The sequence below is a fragment of the Monodelphis domestica genome, chromosome 4, assembly GCF_027887165.1.
Source record: "Monodelphis domestica isolate mMonDom1 chromosome 4, mMonDom1.pri, whole genome shotgun sequence".
Taxonomy (NCBI): domain Eukaryota; kingdom Metazoa; phylum Chordata; class Mammalia; order Didelphimorphia; family Didelphidae; genus Monodelphis; species Monodelphis domestica.
This window is the reverse complement of record NC_077230.1, coordinates 94,372,611-94,389,044: the sequence shown is the minus strand read 5'-3', so window position 1 is coordinate 94,389,044 and position 16,434 is coordinate 94,372,611. Positions and strand designations below refer to the sequence as shown.

Sequence of the window (16,434 nt, the reverse complement as noted above, 5' to 3'; positions counted from 1 at the left end):
ATTATCTAAAAAGAATTTATATAGAGTTCAATGGCTATGAAATGAAATCACAGACACCAAAGATTTCCCCCATCCATTAACCAATCAGATATCAAAGTCATAAAAATGGAAGATGGCTAACAGACTGTCAGGCCCTTCGCAGAGGGGCTGATGGAGGAAGGCAAAAAGTCACAGGGACCCTTTGAAAAGAAACTTGAAGAGGAGGAGCTAGAGTGTGGTCCATAGTACTAAGCCATTTGCAATCTGCCAAGTGTTATCCAGACCAGTTGGAACCCTCCATTCTAGTAACAGGCGGCAGCTATGAAGAGAGCTAACAAAAGCAGGCCTCAACCATGGCTATCTCCCCAATGTCTGTTCCCTGTTTCATTAATAGTAAAGGAATGAATCTGCACAGAGCCCATGAAGCAATTCCTCTGTACTCTCGAAAGGATGCTTTTATGTGGTCTTCTGCAGGGGGGCAAGGCAGTTAGTTGTGCAAGAAACTTGGGTCCCAATGGTGGGAAACATTTCAGTCGAAGGTTCCAAAGTCCATGAAAACGAAAATGACATTTTGATTTCAGCTACACAGACATTGAAACACCAAAGAAGAAACATTTGAATTTTTTGCTTTTATTTTATGAAAAATTCTTTCAAGGGTCCCAAGGACCAAACACCATAGCTATATAGGCTGCTCCAAAACATGTAAGTCAAAGATACAACATATTTTAACAGCACACTAAGAGTCCAATTGTTTGATCCTATGTAGATAATTCTGTAACTCATTTAATTAATATATTTTTTGAATCCTCCTCTGGAAAAAATATGAAGAGTTTTTACTACTATTTATAAAATGCTTTCAAAATCTTGGCATGTAAAGTCCTAAAACCAAACAATACATTCCTAAATGGCAGTATATACTCACTGTAGATTTTCTTTCTTTTCACTGTAAATTGGTCTATGCCATAAGTAAAAACCAGTATCTCTCCACTGATTTAGATAGCCTTTGTTGTGATATTTTATTGCTTCCACTGTGGGGTGAAATACTGGCTTAACACATAATTAAAAAAAAAACAACAAGAAATAGAATGAAACTAAATGGGAAATTCTATAAGGAAGAAAATTGTTTGAGAAAATATGCCACTTAACAGGTTTTTTCAAACCATTACTTCAATATGTGTACCAAGCAGCTGCTATGTTCAGGGCTCCATGCTAGGTAACAGTGACTTTTTTTCCTTACTACATACTCAAACATTAAACAAAGAAGTTAAAGTGGTATTTTTGACTGTGTTTAATTTCTTTTCCCTTCCCCCCCCCCGCCACTTCTGTTCCCCTAAGTAAAGGCAGTCCACAAGACTAAATATAAGTAGCTGAGAGACTTTCAAATTAGAACCCTTCAAATCAGAAAATCAGAAAAAGGTTTTGTTCCTTCCTAATAATAATGCTGTCTTTCATATACAAAGCTGGCACTACTGGCCCACCAGTAAGGTGCCATCTACTGGCTACTAAGTGGAAACTATTATTACTCCAAATTGAGCCATTTTTCAGTATTGGGAATGAGGTGGCAACAACAGCATAGTCTCTCATTCATTACCTTGGGGAACTCAAGGCATATATGAGGCAGGGGCAGGAGGCAGTCTGTAACTGTGACACCTAAAGAAAGTCATAGGGGAATCAGAGTGACCTTGGCCTTGTCATGCTCTTACTACATGATCTCTGCCTGCTCTAAGTCATGCTGGACATATTATTTGCCAAAATTGTATTATTTGTAAAGCCACACATTTAAGAAGTCAAGAATTTCATGACAAAAACACAAATATTCTTTAACACTGCTGAGTTTGCACACAAAAGCCTTGCAGAGAATCCTTCTGCAACTTGTTCCTCACTTAGTTTTACAGAGTGAAGGAAGCAGAGTAAGATATAATCAAGTATTCCATGAAAGTGGCCCTGAGTCATTTAGTCACAACGAATTAAGCTAGTCCAGGAATCATACTGTCTTAAGTTAGGAAAAACTGTGAACCACAAACATACAGTTGAGACTGATTAAGCAAAACCAAAAGCAACAACACAGGGTAAAAAGCAAGAAAAATCTGCAACTAATTAGGCTTCATGAATGGCTAGAGTTGATTCCAGAGTAGAGCTACCAGAAAATCCCAAATCAGAAAAGATGAAAACTTCTTGAAATAAAAATGCTTACGGTAACAAACCTTCCTACTTGGAGCCTGCTGGAGATAGCAAAGTCATTTATCTTTCCTGAGGACAAGATAAACTTTAGACTCACGGTTACAGATCCAAAGCAGAAATGAAAAACATTGTACTGGCAATGGGATGATAAAGTAAAGCTGAATTGTTTGAACAAAGAAGCTAGAAGGTCTTTCAGAAACCCCAAGCTGGTTACAGTACATTTATCCTTAATATCCTTGCAATAATTTCTTTCCAAAATGAGAGCACTTCCAATCATATTTTTCACCCCATACCAGCTCACTGCTAACCCAGCCCTTTGCATGTGTCATCAGGGTCAGATATGTTTTGCCCCTCTTCCCCATTTTCAGGCTATCCGGGCCAGCCACTTCTCAAAGTCCTGGATGTCAGCCGAGCCGTCATCCCCCGAGGCTCCCTTGGCACTGCACTCCAAAAATTCCACTTTCATTGGCAATTGAGAGAATTCAAATTCTTTGCCCTTCTTTCCAAGTTGAGCGATAACAGCACCTGAGCTCTCCAGTGTGCTGGGGGCAGCAGTGCGGGTTACTCGCAAGGTATTACTGTCAGACCAAGGAAAGACACAAATTAGAAAATGTAGCAAGGTCCACTGAAGACACAAATATAGATCTTATGAAGAATCTATTACAGGTTATTCTATTTGTCTTCCCCCTCCCCCCCAAAGAACCTTCATGCTTCTCTCTCACCTCACATGATTACTATGAGGTAAGGGGGGTGAATATTATTGTGCCCATTTTACAAATGAGGAAATTGAGGCACAAAAAGATGAAATTGCTTGTCCATATTTGCAATTCTAATCTTGCCCTTTCCACTAAATCACACCTGCTTCTCAAATTTTCTAAGAACCCTCTTTAACAACCTTTTTCTTTTACAAAGATTAAAATTTTAGAAATTCTTGAAGTATCATGAATATACTAGCTAACACCTTAGGCAAAACTGAAATCCCTTTTAACTCTAATTCTAACTCTAATTCTATGGTCCTAAGAGTCTTCATTTCTACTATTTCTTCAACCAGATTATTTTCAATTAGATTAGAAAAGTCCCAATTTAAAGTCATCTTAGTGCCATCTACTGGCCATTAAGTGGAGATGATTATTACTCCAAAATATTCATCTGAAGTGGTACAGTTGGTATTAAAAAGCTTGTCATTCTTTTTCCTCACATGATTTGCTTATGATCAAAGAACCGGCACACAGATCTACAAAAATATTTTATGAACAAATGAGTGAAAATGACAAATGCTAGAGAGGATGTGGAAAAACGGGGACACATAATATATTTTTGGCAGGACGGTGAAATGATCTAACCATTTTAGAGAACAATCTGCAATTGTGCCCAAGGGGTTACAAAACAGTGTATACCCTTTGATATTGCTATTAGATCTGTTTCCCGAGGTGATCAAGAAAAAAGGAAAAGAACTTATATGTTCTAAAATATTTACAGCAGCTCTCTTTGTGATGGCAAAGAAATGGAAATCAAGAAAATGCCCATCAATTGAAGAATAACTGAAAAAAGTAGAGGTATATGTTTGGACTACAACTTTGACCTAAGAAATGATGAATAGCTTAATTTAAAAAAAAAAATCATGGAAAGACCTACATGAAATTATGAAGAGTGAAATGAGTAGAACCAAAAGAACATCATACATAGTAAAAGAAATATTTGAAAAATAATTGTGAATGCACACCTCAAAAAAAGAATAAAAAAAACATGCATAATATAGTTATACATATATTTTGTTCTTTTGTCAAACAAATGATACCTTCTCTAGTGTGGGGAGAGGAGTAAAGGGCATACCTGGGAACTTTAATGTAATTAACAAATACATTTTTTTAAAAATGAATGAATGAATGAAAAGCACTTAATACTATGTGCCAGGTGGTCAGTCAAGGAGCATTTAGTAAGCCTCTACTATGTGCCAGGCACTGTGCTAAGTGCTAGGAATACAGAAAAGGCAAAAAGATGGTCTTGGTCTTCAAAGATAACAATTTAAAGGGGAAGATAGTATGCAAACCACTATCTACCAAGAATCTATATTGTGGATAAATTAGAAATAGTCAAGAGGGAATATGCCAGAATTACGGGAGACTAGAAGAGGGCCTATAGAAGGTACAATTTTATTAGGAATTTGAAGGAAGCCAATGGGCACAGATGAAGAGAGAGAACATTCTAGGCACACAGATAGGGAGTGAAACTGTCTGGAGTTGGGAGATGAAATACTTTGCTTGAGACAGCTAGGAGGCTGGTGTTCCTGGACTGCGGAGTATGTTAGGGCTAGGCGTAGGGAGAGGGAGATGGTATAAGGTATAAGAAGGCTTGAAAAGATGGGGGGAAGGAACAGGCTATGAAGAGTTTTGGTGTTTTATATCTGATGTTGGGCATGACAAAGGTCACTGGAGTTTACAGAGTATGGAGGTAACACGGTCAGATCTGACCTTTACTGCGGAAGGCCACTTTGATAGCTGAATGGAGGATGGTCTGGAATGGGGAAAAGTCTCGTGGCCAGGGATCACCGGTCTAAAAATGCTAGGGACACAAATATGAAAACAAGACAGGGTTTAAAACCAGAGGAAACAATACCTAGTCAGGGAATGGTGAGCTCTTGATCTGATTGTTGTTCCCAGAGCAAGAAGTGGGAAAGGGTTGGAGAGAGGCAGCAGGGGAAGGTATAGCTGGATACAGGGTGGAAAGGCAGTTAGCGAGACAGAGGATGGATGGATGGGGTGTCAAGAATGGTCTGTCTGGACCTACCTGAGTAGAGCAAGACTGTGAATTTGCTCTGATTCACTCACCCATGAGGACAGGACATCTCCAGAGAAAGAGTTCCAAAACTCAATGGATCAACTCTCCTGGGATATATGGTCTCTAGAGACTTAGTCCAGTGGGGTTAGTGAAACCTAATCAATTATTTCTGTATTTATCCTTAAAAGTGTTTTACTTTAAAACCCAAGGGAAATAGGACAGAATTTCCTGACCTGGAGGCTGAAAGCAGTAAGATAGGAATATTGTAATATTGTAAAAGATTTGGTTTAATGAGAGGGAATGCAGAGTATCCAGCACAGGGAGTTCTCTTGGGTACTGATGTTCACTGTCACCAGAGGCATCATCTTTGTCTCAAAGTTTAAGAAAGGTTAAGGAACATTTTACTCAGTTTTGGGGGATAAGATTGGGGGGAACTTGGCTCCCTTCACCCCCTCACTCTCATAGTGTAATCTCCAAAAGTAAGGAGAAGATAATAGAAGTTACAAAGTGTTAATATGTCAAACTAAGTGCAAGAATACATCTATGCCCTCTTATCACAAAGAGTAAAAGTCTACAACTGACAGAATCTAAATAGCAACTGATCAGGGACAGATTAGTCAAAGATGGGCCATGTTCTCGGCAGCCTTTAAAAAGCTAAGCCTGACAGCCAGAGGATAAGACAAGAAGCCATCAGAAGCAGGGAGCAGCTGTGTGGAGTATAACCACCATCCTGTACCAGAGTAGCAGGGGGAGGGAAGGGGGCTATCTTTCTGTACTCCAAGGCCATGGCATCTGCCACTCACCTAAAGGAGAAACACCACAACCAGTGGGGAAAGAGAAAGAGAAGGACAGAGGAAGAGAGGGAGATGGAAGGAGGAGGAAGAGGGGGAAAGAGAGAGTGAATGAGTGAGTGTTGGGGTGGGACAGGAAGCAGCTTTAAAAGGCATGACTTTTGACAGCAAGAAAGCCAATTATGGATTGAAGCACACTAGGGGTAGGGTGTGGTGGAGAGGAAACCATTAGCTACAGCTTTAATGTACCTTTAACCTGATGTTAGCAGCTACCCTCTTGGGAACCCAACCAATGAGTATGACTGCCAAATTGAGGAAATAGCCCTTAGTGGGTTATAGAATTTGCAAAAACATCTTCAGACTAGTACATTTTATAGATATACCTACATAACTGGATTATAATTGGGTATATTAATTACTCATTTAATCAATTAAATCTTTAAAGTCCTACTCTGATGCCTCCCTGTGGCCCAGAAGAGACCCTGTGTTCTTGAAGTTATTCCAGTAGAGTGATTAAGGCTTTAAGTAAAGATATGCTGACTCTACCTCAAAATCCAGCCTAGATAAGTACAATTTCAACACTAGGAAAGTGGGTACCTGGCGATGACTTTGTTGATTCATGATACCTCATAGGACTTCATGTGAAATTATAATCTAAGTCATTAAGAAAGAGTACCCAGACTAATATAAATAAAAGTATCAGAATTGATAAAGAACCTCCTTTATTTTTTTTAGCACATAATGTTGAATCAACTTTCATGTTAATTTATATAATAAAAAAGTTAAGTTGGGGTTCAAGACTAAATGCAGTAAAGTACAGTGAAATGAGTTCTGAATTTGGAATCAAAGATCTCAGTTCAACTCCTGGCTCCTATATTTACTAGCTGTGTAACTATGGAAAAGTCACTTAACCTGAAGCTCAATTTCCATATTGGTGAAATGGGGATAATAATACTGGAAACACCTACAGGTTCAATTGGTAGCTCTATTTCTGTATATATAGTATAGTTGTATAGTTTTAAAAATAAAAGCTAATATTTTCCATAATTATTTCCGGTCAGATCAAAACATCCAACTGAATGGTCACATATACTACTCAGCACTTAACATCAGGAAATCCCCTCCAGCAATGTTCCTCCTAGGCTCTAAGTGTTCTGACATCTAAGCAAAAAGCTTAGTGACATCAGCTAAGCCACCTCCTTTCCAAGCCTTAATTTCTCCATTTGTAAAATGAGGATAACCAATGTGCTACCTCCTTCACAGAACTGATTTAGGGAAAAAAAGCACTGTGTTCATCTTGAAATCTTACACACACCACACACACACACTTATGTATATATATATATATATATATATATATATATATATATATACGTGTTTACTTACACACATATTTATGTATTATATATGTGTGATATTTAATATTTCACACACACACCTAATTTTTTAAAAGCCCTTACAATTTCTGACCCCCAATTTTAAAATGACATGGAAATAACTGAAACTTTAGATCCATACTCACAGTTCTTTTTCCAGCTGCTGCTGAATTAACTTGGCAGATTTTGCCATTGTGAGATCTAGAAAGATAAAGATGTTAGCACCAGTTTAAACCAGGAATATTAGTAAGCCCTTCTACACAGAGGTACTGTTCATGATTTGACTAGCCTTTTACAGGTTTTTTTTTTCTTTTTAAAAAAGGATAACCTTTATCTTTCTTCTATCTTCCCCACAGAACATCTCTATGTGCCTCCACAAATTATTTCAAATCAATTTTCCATACTAGACAAAAATTAGGACAAAATTTTAAATTTAAAGTGAAAATAATTTAGCAACTTGGAAACATCTTATTAAAATAAAAATGATCTAAAGGCATTTTCCTTTGTTAGTCCATAATTAAGATCACTGAGGCAGAACATGACCACAAAATGAGATAGTCACACTTGAATTTATTCTTGGATATTCAGAGTTGCTATCTCTTCTAATATTCAATGTTCCTCCTAATCATAACATTTAATAGGCTTTTGTGTCACTCAGAATAAATTGTCAAAATGTATGAGATAAGAATGATTATGCCAAAATGGTATCACACCCAGAGACTTTTAGAGTTTTAAAGACTTAGAGACTTTTAAAATTGAGAGAATTTTACCAACATGATTACCTTGCTTATTGCAGGCTATCAATAATGAAGGTGCGTTCTTCAATACCATGCTGTCAATAAGGACCTGATAAAGAAACTCAGCTACATCTTTCACCTCCCGCTGGAATGTAGCACTATCCACAACAAACACAATTGCTCTGAATAAAATGAAAAACAACAAAGTGAATAGTAGCAATGAATTATAACCTCTGAACTAATTTTTGATGACTTCTAAGCCTATCTCCAGTTTTATATGTCTTCCAGGCTTCTAATCCAGGCCTATATTCTGGGCACTAACCAGAGATACAAGTGAATGTTGCAGGTGGAGAAAAATCAGAATCAGGTTTAACACTTCTGTCAGTACATTTGCAGGTGCTAATTCACAATCGTCTTTTTCAATTGGAGATGCTTATAGTTCACAGGTAAATTCAAAAGCAACACGAGATCTTCCACAGGAAATTTTCTCTATTCCACTCAACTCTTATAGATGATTTCATACCGTTAAAGTATAACTTTTTTTCTTCTTTTGCGGGGGTAGACATGAAAGGGAGAAAAGTCACATTCTTTTTAATTGAAAAAGTTTTAAAAATATTTTTTAAAAAGACTACAAGAGCTCAAACTTTTGATAGATGGAAGAATAGGTAGTAATTATGAATCTCCTCAACTTCTGTTAATAGTACCAATATTCTCCAAGTTGAAAACTCAAGTTTAAAAACTCAATCATCTTTTGGTCTTCACTCTGTCTCCCTCTAGTGTTCAAGTCCTATCAATTCTTCCTTTACGATCTCAAATGTATCTGCCTTTTATTTTCCATTTATACAGTTCAGGCCTATATTACCCTTTACCTGGACTTTTATATTGGTTTCCTAACTAGTCTTCCGGCCTTCAGTCTTAGCACACTTTTCCCCTGGTCTGTTCAGCACAAACCACAAAGTTCGGCTTTTCAAAGGTCTCCTTGGATCAAATTTCTCCTTCTACTCATGTTCAAAGGTTCACCACTGCCTACCACACAGTCACAAAATCATAGAATTAGAGCTTGAAAGAACACAGAAAATATTTTTTGGCTAACCCTTTCCTTTTATAAATGAGAAAAAAGAGAGGCAGAGAAGTTACCTATTTGTCCAAGGTCACACAGGTGGCAAAACTGAGATTCAAACTTGGGTCCTCTGACTCCAAGTCTGGTTTTCTTTTTATTTCCCACAGTACTATAAACACTATCTGTTAGGTATGTGATGCTGTGCCATGTGAGGGATGGTCTCCTTTTGAAAACTTTCAGTTTATAAAGAGAGTTAAGCTAACATTTGATAGCAACAGAAAAAAGAATAAGGAATTAGATGTTCTTGGAGTTCAGAATAAGGAGAAATCATTTCTGGTTGGGAAAATCAGAAAAATATTTTTGGAAGTGGTGGCATGTTTTGAAAGGTGGAGTTTTAAAGAATGGATAGTTTCCTTAGGTTGAGATGGGAGAGTGCATCGCTGTGCACATCCCTGAAGTAAGGCAGTGTTAGGTGCACTCAGGAAATAGCAGAGTAGCTAAGCTTAATGGAAGGATGTAGGAGAGTAATGGAAAATAATGTTTGAAAGTCTGAGGCCAGGCAGTGGAGAACCTTGAATGCCAGCTAAAGAAACTCTAGAGCAGTGTGACACAGTGGAAAGGACACTAAATTTGGAAGAGATTTATTAAAAAAAAAATTGAGAAAAGCACAGGAACATGTCTGTGAACTGATGCAAAATGAAGTAGACAAAACTGAGATAATCTATAATAAGGACTACAAAATCAGCGGAAATAGCAACAAAATGGAGCTGACCACTGTGAAAATGATCACACTTAGCTCAGGAGAGAAGCAGAAATGGACCTCAGCTCTGTTCTTTGCAGAGGTGAGGAATTAGGGGTGTGGGACATTGTATACACTGTCAGCATAGGATAGTGCCTGGGGCTAGTGTTGTTGAATGGCATTTTTTCCTCCCTTACTCTCTGTTATAAGGGGTGGCTCTCTGGGTAGGGGAAAGGAGAGTGTTATTTATGGAAATGAAGGTAATGTAAAATTAAAAGACATCAATAAAAATGTTGTAAGAAATACTTTTTAGAAAGAACCAAGATGGGGGCAGCTGGGTAGCTCAGTGGATTGAGAGCCAGGCCTAGAGATGGGAGGTCCTAGGTTCAAATCTGGCCTCAGACACGTCCCAGCTGTGTGACCCTGGGCAAGTCACTTGACCCTCATTGCCTAGCCCTTACCACTCTTCTGCCTTGGAGCCAATACACGGTATTGACTCCAAGATGGAAGGTATGGGTTTAAAAAAAAAAAAAAGAAAGAACCAAGAGGATTCTTCTATAAAACGAAGAACCTAGACTAGATAATCTCTAAGACCTAATCAAGCTCTTAAGTATTGTATGATTCTAGTTCTGGGGTGCATAAAGTACAATGAAAAAGGAAGCTTCCTCAGTTTTGGAAAAGAGACTCGAGAAAAAGAAAAAAGGGTGGGGATTGGTTTGTGAAAGAGATTTCTTTAGCTTGGGACTAACAGCAGATCATCTAAATGGACATACACAGTAGAAGAATAAGACTGTCATTTGTTAAGGTAGGTCTGAAAAAAGGGAAAAAAAGACAGGACCAAATAAAAAATTTGAAAAAACAAAGATTTATTTTACATATAACTATGAGTTACAATGGTGAGAATGGATATGGTATGATACCCTGAAAACAAGTCAGGAAAAAAATGACAAAAAGAATAACAGAAACACCAAAACAAGAACCAACCATCACATTTGATCATTTCAAATTATGGCTAATGCCAAATCAGCCTTTCTCAATAAGCAAGGGATAATCTCCAACTAATTCACTTAAATCGTTTCAACCACCTATTCTGTGCAAGGGACTTGTGCTAGGATGTAGAGCCAGAAAGACAAAACTAAACAGTTCTTGGCTTCTTAGTTTTCTTATTTCATATTATTCAACCATTTCTCCAGGTGATGGACCCTACTTCCATCTCTAGTTCTTGACCACTAGTTTTGTATATGTGATTCCTTTTCCTCTTTTATCTTTCTGAGGCATAGTTAAGGCATCAGAACAGAATGATTTAGGCTTAACTTAACTTAAAGATAGTATTGGACCTGAAGAGACCCTGAGATCTTTCTGAGAACTAAGATTCTACTTCAAAAATTTTTAAAAAACGTTGGTTCTTCATTGAGATATTTTCATGGAGTAAATGTAGCATTTAAATAACAAATACTAAATATAGCAGCATCCAAAATGTCTTCCATGAAAATCACATAAGTCCTGTCAATTTTTGTAATTTCTTTATGTGTCAATATTATTTCTCTACTACTTACCTGGCTGAAGCCTTAAACCGTTCTAAGAATTGAAGCCTCAAGCTCTCATGGCCAGGGAGATCAATCAAAGTCAAACTATTACCCTAGGAATTGACAATAACAACATAAAATTAATGTATCAAAAAAGATATTATTATAGAAATTCCATATTTGGAAAAAAGCAAATTTATTTGCTAAAAGGCAATAAGGACAAGATACCAATATGCTATTTTAGAAATAACTTATTTTCACAAATTACAATAATTATTTTAAGTATTTAAATTATAATATGTGGAAAAAAAGACTAAACAAAGTATGGATTCAATCAAGACATATTTAATAAGTAGCCTGTGGATAATTTTAAAAGACCATGTTCTCTCTTCAAGAAACTTACAATCTTTTGAGAAGAGATGAAAATAAAATACATTTAAGTAAGAGAAAATAACTAAATGTTTATTGTTTGGCATAAGTGCTGAAGAAGTTCTGAAGGAAGAGAGATCAGGAAGGATTATGTCAAGAAAGGCTCTACATGGGTCCTAAGATAGCTCTGGGAAGGCTCTAGATGGAGGGGATGGGGGGAATGGGTAGACACTACAGGAGAGGAATAGTAATGGCATTTCATTTGAGAGAACTTGTTTACATTTCAATATACTCAAGTATTTACAAAAGAAAAAAAAGATATGATTTCCAGACCCAGGCTACAAAGACAAAGGGAAAAGAAATAAAGAAATATCTACAAAATTAATCATTAAATAATATTCCAATGTAAGTCTTGAAGCACTGGTCCAACCATTTTGTATATTAATTTGGAATTGTGAGAGGAAATGACTAAAGCGTCCATCCCTTTTTAAGCAGCACACTCATTATTAGATATTTGCCAAGGAAACGAAGGTCCACTAGAGACCAAAATATTCAAGCAGCACTTTCTCTGGAAAACAAAAACACACAAAAAAGAAGAGTGCCCATCAATTAGGGACTGAGTGAAAAATGATAGGATATGAATGCAATGGGCTATTATCATATAGTAACAGAAAATATAAAGAATTCAGTTAAACATGAGATTTGTATGAACTGATGCACAGTGAAATAGGCAAAACCAAAAGAACTATATATAGTTTAAATGAAAAGATTGCTATCAAGAAGCTAAAGAAACCAAAAAGTCAATGAAGGTCAAAGAGACCAAAGAAATGGAAGACTAGTAGGGAAGAATGTAATATTCACTAATAGATGTAGTCACTGTATGGGATGGTTTTGCATAATTGTTTTTCTTTGTCACAAAGGAGGGTTCAAACTGAAAAGGAAGAAGGATTCCCTCCCCTACAGAAATGACTGTGATCTAAAGACAAAAAAAAATGAATAAAATATCTTGTATTTTAAAATTAAGAATGGCTTTTGAATAAGTCAGCTTCTATAGATAACCACTATGTAAAATCGTTTTTATGGGAAAATGTGTTCGAAGTTATAAACAACTGACTTTTAAGTGAAACCCATTTGTAAGCTCAGATCCTCCAGTATGCTCAACAAATAATAACATAGGTTATTATAGACTCTGATGAATCCTTACCCTATCATTGTTGACTCGGTACATAGCAGAGCTATCAGTAATAGATGTTTGGGTGTTTCTGTAAAGTCCTGTTAATAGCTGTAAAACAAGACAGGAGATCAATTAAATTAATTCAATGTAATTCTTAATTACTAAACAAGCATTAAATTCTTTTGGCCTAGCAAACTAAAACAAAAATGAAGTATTGAAATTATTCTTTTTAAATTGTAAGTCTTGCTAGAATCATCAGAATAAGACATTCTTGACTTCCATACCTCCAAAACAACTTGACACAAAACTTCCTTATTTAGTTTATGAGAGAAACAAAATTACATTTAAAAAAAAAATAAGTATTAGATCTGAATGTATTGATGTTTCACAAATGCTATTTTTATGATAAACCAAATGGTGGCTGGACTTCTTCAATGAAAAAGCTAGCAATTTCTACTTCAAGAGGAAAGCAAAAGAAAGAAAACGAAATGATTTTACCCCAGTTCTGTAATTAGCTCTTTTCAAAGTAAGTCCAACATTCCAGAAGACCAAAGAGAAAAGCCATCTTAAAAACAGGCTCAGCAACTTTCACTGAAGGGTTTGCCATCACTATAGTTTTTAACATTAACATTATAGCTTCTAACATGGTTAAAGGAAGAATTTATGACCAAAAAAGATATAGAGAATATAGTGAAAAAATGAAATAGATAATTTTGATTACATCAAATTTCTGTTCCAACAAAGGAGGCCTAGCCATTAACAGATTTCAAACTATACTATAAGGCAGTAATCATCAAAACAACTTGGTACTGCCTATGAAACAGAGTAGTTGAATAGATAAGGAAACCAATACCCAGTAGTTAATGACCATAGTAACCTAGTGTTCGATAAACCCAAAGATGCAAGTTATTGAGGGAAGAATTCACTATCTGACAAAAACTACTGGGAAAATTGAAAAACAATATGGCAGAAGCCATAGACCAACATCTCACATCATACACCAAGATCAAGTCAAAATGGATATTTGATCTAGAAATAAAGGGTGATACCAAAAACAAATTAGGAGAATATAGAAAAGTTCACCTGTCAGACTTACAAATAAGGGAAGAATTTAACACCAAACAAGATGTAGAGAACATAGTGGAAAAAAAAAAGATAATTTTGATTACATCAAACAAAAAAGGTTTTGCACAAACAAAACCATTACAAACAAGATTAGAAAGGAAACAAAAATTGGGAGGAAAATTTTATAGCACATGTTTCTGACAAAGGCCTCATTTCTCAAATATGTAGAAATGAGTCAAATTTATAAGAACACAAATGCTGCTTCTGTCATAGCATGGGGAATATGGAAATAGATATTGCATGAAAGCACCAGTATAATTGGTATAACAGACCATCTACCACCTTGGGGAAGGAAGGGTTGGGGAGGAGAAAAAGAGTCTAATCACATGTCAGAAAACAATTGTAGATGTGGGAGTCAAGATGGCAGCTTAGAAGCAGCAAAAATTCAAACCTCCATAAACCCTTCCTCACTAATCAAAAATATAATGCTTCCAGGGGACTGAAAACCAAATCTAACAAGACAGAGGTATGGAACCCTCCCCCTGGACTCAACTTAAAAGGTACATACCCCCAAAAGCCTAAACTCTAGAACACAAGGGTTTAAGGGGAAGTAAGAAGGAAGGTCCCAGGACCCCTCCCCCACCTATAGCACTGAGTCTCCAGCAGTGGCTGAAATCTCTCAGTGGGTAAGGGCGCTAGTCTGGAGGGAGATCGGTGCTGGGAAAGCTGTGCCAGGTTCAGGACTTAGAAGATAGGCAGTGCAGAAGCAGCTGGAGGAGAGGCAACTAGTTGAAGCCAAGAGGGTCCATCTTGCCCCCTCCCTTCTGGAGGTTTTGGCCTCAGGTCACAGCCAGCTTTGCAGATCAATTCCACCCTGGCTCAATCTCATCAATAAGAGCAGATAAGAAGCCTTCAGAGGGCAGAGAAGCTTAAGCTCCAACATTCGTCCCCCACAGACTGATCTGAGAGCCTCACTGACTGAGCTCTAAGGGGTAAAGGTTGCAACAAACTACAGGCAACAACCTTAAACATAGGGCAAGAAGCTCAGCTTCTTCTCAGCTTCTCCTGTCAAATGGGGAAGATCAGACTACCTGATCAAACAGTAGAACAGAGAAGAAGTCTCTTCAGGATAGAACAGCCCAAACTCACAGATTCAGCACAAAATGAGAGGAGCAATATTACAGGCAACTACAGGGGGGAAAGAAGGGGAAAATATGAGTAAACAACAGAAATAGAAAAAAGAAATTACAATTGACAGCTTCTATCCAGGCAATGAAGAAAGAGCAAATGAAACAGAGAAGGATCAAGGAAAACCAAGCAAAAACAAAGAAACTCCAGTGATTGGACACAGGCTTTGGAAGAACTCAAAATACAATTCAAAAAATAATTGAGAGGCTGAAGAGAACTGGGAAAAGAACTTAAAAAGCAAAATAAGTCATCTGGAAACAGAAAATAGTGTCTTGAAAGACAAAATTAATCAGCTTGAAAATGAGGCAAAGGAGATGAAAGATGAGGCAAAGAAAATGGAAGATATCCTCCAAAGAAAATCAAACCAGAAGGAGAAGGATGACCAAAGAGCCAGGGATGAAATTCAGTCTTTAAAAACTAGAATACAACAACTAGAAGAAAACGACTTCACAAGGAAGCAGGAAACTATAAAACAAATTCAAAGAATGAAAAAATTGAGGAAAATATGAAACACCTCATCCATAAAACAGAAGATTTAGAAAAACCAAGAAAACTCCCCCGACATTCTGGAGCAAGAGGGAAAAGGGGAGATTGAAAGAATCCACAGATCACCTCCTGTACTTAATCCCCAACTGACAACACCCAGGAATGTTATTGCCAAATTCAAGAACTACCAGACCAAGGAAAAAATATTACAAGCTGCTAAGAAGTCATTCAGATACCATGGAACTATAGTTAGGATAACACAGGATCTGGCTGCATCTACACTGAAGGACCAAATGGCATGGAATGGTATTCCAGAAAGCAAGGGAACTAGGGCTATAACCAAGAATCAACTCCTCAGCAAAACTGACTATATTCTTGCAGGGGAAAGTATGGTCATTTAATAAAATAGAAGACTTCCAAAGAAAAGACCAGACTTAAACAGAAAATTTGATGCCCAAACACAGAACTCAAGAGAATCACCAAAAGGTAACTAAGAAAGGGGAAAAAATCAAAACAAAAAAAAATTTTAAGGCACCCAATAAGTTAAAATGATATGTATCCCAACAAGAAAAGAGGATAATGGTAACTCTTAAAAAAATTGTTATTATTACCTAGGTAGCTAGAAGAATTATACTTAAGAGGAAACAGTGACAAATTGTATAGGATGAAATGCCAAGACATTAATATGTATATACATATATGTATGCATAAATATATGTGTGTATATATATGTAAATATATACACACATACAACTAGAGTTTAAAAAGAGTTTAATACTAAAAGAAATGGGAAAAGAAACAAAATGGGGTAAATTTATATATCATAATAAAGAAGTGCATGACGGGAGTAGGGGAGAGCACCAATACAATAAAAGAGTAAAGAGATTGGAGATAGGAAATACTTAATTCTTATGAGCATTGAAATTGACTCAATGAGGGAAGATCAATCAAATCCATTGGGGGCAGAGAATTGATTTGTGCCCTA

The 16,434-nt window shown here is 36.7% G+C and overlaps 1 protein-coding gene across 1 annotated transcript in view; it reads right to left on the bottom strand.

Annotated features, from left to right (window-relative positions):
• Positions 1 to 589: 589 nt before the first annotated feature.
• Positions 590 to 16,434, bottom strand: part of SRPRB (SRP receptor subunit beta) — a 29,295-nt gene continuing 13,450 nt past the window's right edge. The window contains exons 3-7 of the mRNA XM_003341205.4: positions 12,741 to 12,818; positions 11,198 to 11,280; positions 7,888 to 8,024; positions 7,252 to 7,306; positions 590 to 2,738 (exon numbers count right to left, since the gene is read on the bottom strand). Of these exons, the coding sequence (XP_003341253.1) occupies positions 2,525 to 2,738; positions 7,252 to 7,306; positions 7,888 to 8,024; positions 11,198 to 11,280; positions 12,741 to 12,818 (567 nt within the window). The 3' untranslated portion in view covers positions 590 to 2,524. The remainder of the gene's footprint in view (positions 2,739 to 7,251; positions 7,307 to 7,887; positions 8,025 to 11,197; positions 11,281 to 12,740; positions 12,819 to 16,434) is intronic.